The sequence below is a fragment of the Rhagoletis zephyria genome, unplaced genomic scaffold (genome assembly GCF_001687245.7).
Source record: "Rhagoletis zephyria isolate East Lansing unplaced genomic scaffold, Rhagoletis_zephyria_1.1 Rzeph_scaffold_47923, whole genome shotgun sequence".
In the NCBI taxonomy this organism is placed as follows: domain Eukaryota; kingdom Metazoa; phylum Arthropoda; class Insecta; order Diptera; family Tephritidae; genus Rhagoletis; species Rhagoletis zephyria.
In genome coordinates this window covers 1-2,212 of record NW_016204978.1, presented here as the reverse complement: position 1 = coordinate 2,212, position 2,212 = coordinate 1, and the positions used below count along the sequence as shown (strand labels likewise).

The 2,212-nt window shown below is 42.2% G+C and overlaps 1 protein-coding gene across 1 annotated transcript; it reads right to left on the bottom strand.

Moving 5' to 3' along the window:
- Window positions 1-1,682: 1,682 nt before the first annotated feature.
- Window positions 1,683-2,201, bottom strand: LOC108355629 (zinc finger protein 57-like). The gene has a single exon (XM_017606780.1). The coding sequence runs from the start codon at window positions 2,199-2,201 to the stop codon at window positions 1,683-1,685; it is 519 nt and encodes a 172-aa protein (XP_017462269.1).
- Window positions 2,202-2,212: the final 11 nt, after the last annotated feature.

The window sequence follows — 2,212 nt, the reverse complement described above, 5'->3', positions numbered from 1 at the left end:
GAAACTACATCCATTGTAATTCTATTAAGTGTAAATCAGGGAATAAAAATATGTGTACAATCTACTCTATACTGATCCTTGCCGCCGTAAGTCTCCCAGCTCTCGTTACGGCCGAAGGCATATTAGTCGATCGGCAAGATGAAGCTGTGACACTACCTGTGCCCACTACACCGAAGCCACTTTGCGAGGAAAAGATATGCCCACGCTTGTACTGGCCAGTATGTTCGCTAGTGGATGGACAGCAAATGACAGCGTCCTCACCTTGTGTGCTCAACAATAAGATCAGATGTTCAAAGTTGTTGCGACAGTCGATGGGAAGAAGTAAGTAAAGGATGGAATGGAAATGGAAGGGAAGGATGTGGAAGGCTAGGGGCCCCCTAGCCTCTAGTAGAGGGTTTAGAAAAATCGGGAGAAATTTTGTGGGCTCCTAAGAATCTCCAATACACTATAAAGTTCTTAGAGCACAATTAAGTCCCTCGTAGCCTTCTGCTTCCTTCTAGCGGATTCTCTATTTAGTCCCTCTAACTCAAGTCAATGAATTCATAATCATGACAAGTTCTAACAAAAATTTTTCATATCTAGAAGTTCCAACAATTCGTTTCTTACACGCTGGTCCCTGCTCAGCCCAGAGAGATCGCAGCAATGTGGTGCGCATGAGAGATGCTGCCGACGTTGTAGGCAACGAGAAATCTTCGAAAGAACCCAGTTTCGAAGAAATCATTGATGAGATGATTGATGAAATTTTATATGGGGATAGCGGCGAAAGTGACGAATATGACGAAGATATTGGAAGTGACGAATATGACGAAGAAATTGGAGGTGATGAATATGATGATGATATTGGAAGTGACGAAGATATTGGAAGTGACGAATATGGAATTCTTAGCGGGGAAAACTTTGAAAGTGATGAGGATAGCGATGATATCATTGATAGAATTCTTAGCGGAGAAAGCACTGAAAGTGACGAGGACAGGGACGAAATCATTGATGGAATTCTTGAAAGTGTTGAAAATAGTGCCGCTACTGGCGAGGAAATAGATAATGACTATGATGAAGCTGAACTCGTTGAAGATAAGGGTGAAATATTACATCGGCGAAGGCAGGCAAAGATTGATAAAAGCTGGCTTTGAATCCAAAGTGAGCTGACATAGACTATCTGCCACTCTATTTGTTAAATTATTGTTATTTGTGAATTAAGCAATGTTAAGTTTGGTTAACGAGTTAAGATACCTTAGAAAAATACAGAAAATATCTCTAAAATTGATAATTATCTGCTTTTCCCTGTGCGAAAATTGGTAAATTCTTGGATGGTCGCAGTTGGTTTAGGAACTATAGTTTCAATTTATAGGTTTAGGAGGAAGATCGGGTTGAAGTTGGATCCCAATCCCATAGCTCTCTCAAGATCCTCAAAACAGGACATTCCATCCTTGCCTCACGAACCTTCCAAAAAAGTCATCTATGTACCTCTGAAATCTAAGGAAGTGTATTAAAAACAGACTTTTGTTACTGTCCTTTTCTTAGCGAAGAATTAAGCTCATCATTATCCTCTCAGTGATGGGAAATTTTAATTCAACTTAAAATTTCCTTTTACAACAATTACTTGATATATCGAAATGAACGAATAGAAATCGCGCTGGTCCTGAACTTGCACGCATTCCTCTTGTTACCTTAAGTTTTTTTTTCTACGCCGAATATCGGCGCTTCATTCGCTTGTGTAGTCTTCGATGCTTAGCCAAAGGCGCCAAATACTTGAAGGTGGTTTCGCAATCATTACACTTGAATGGCCACTCATCTTGGTGGCTAGCTTTTGCGTGACGCCGAAAGTCCATAGTGCTGGTGAACTTCGAGCTGCAGTGCTCACAACGGAATCGATTTATATTGCGGCACTTGGAGCGGTGACGACGATAATTGATGATATCTCGAAACATCTNCTTTTCTCCATCCTGACAAAGTGGACAGCCCGTATCCTTGCGATGTATGAAGAGCAAATGCCGCACCAGCTCATCGGCATTGTTGAAGGCCTCGCTACAGGGTGGACATTCAGTGGGCGGATGTGTCTTCAGCATGTGCGAAGCAAAAGACTTGGCGCGCTTGAATCTACGCAGACAGACAGTACAATCGTAGTCCGTATCACGGATATCATTGCTTTTGCTGCTGTGCCTACGTGCCGGTGGCGTGCGACACTGATCGATGAAGGACATTCGTTGCCAAA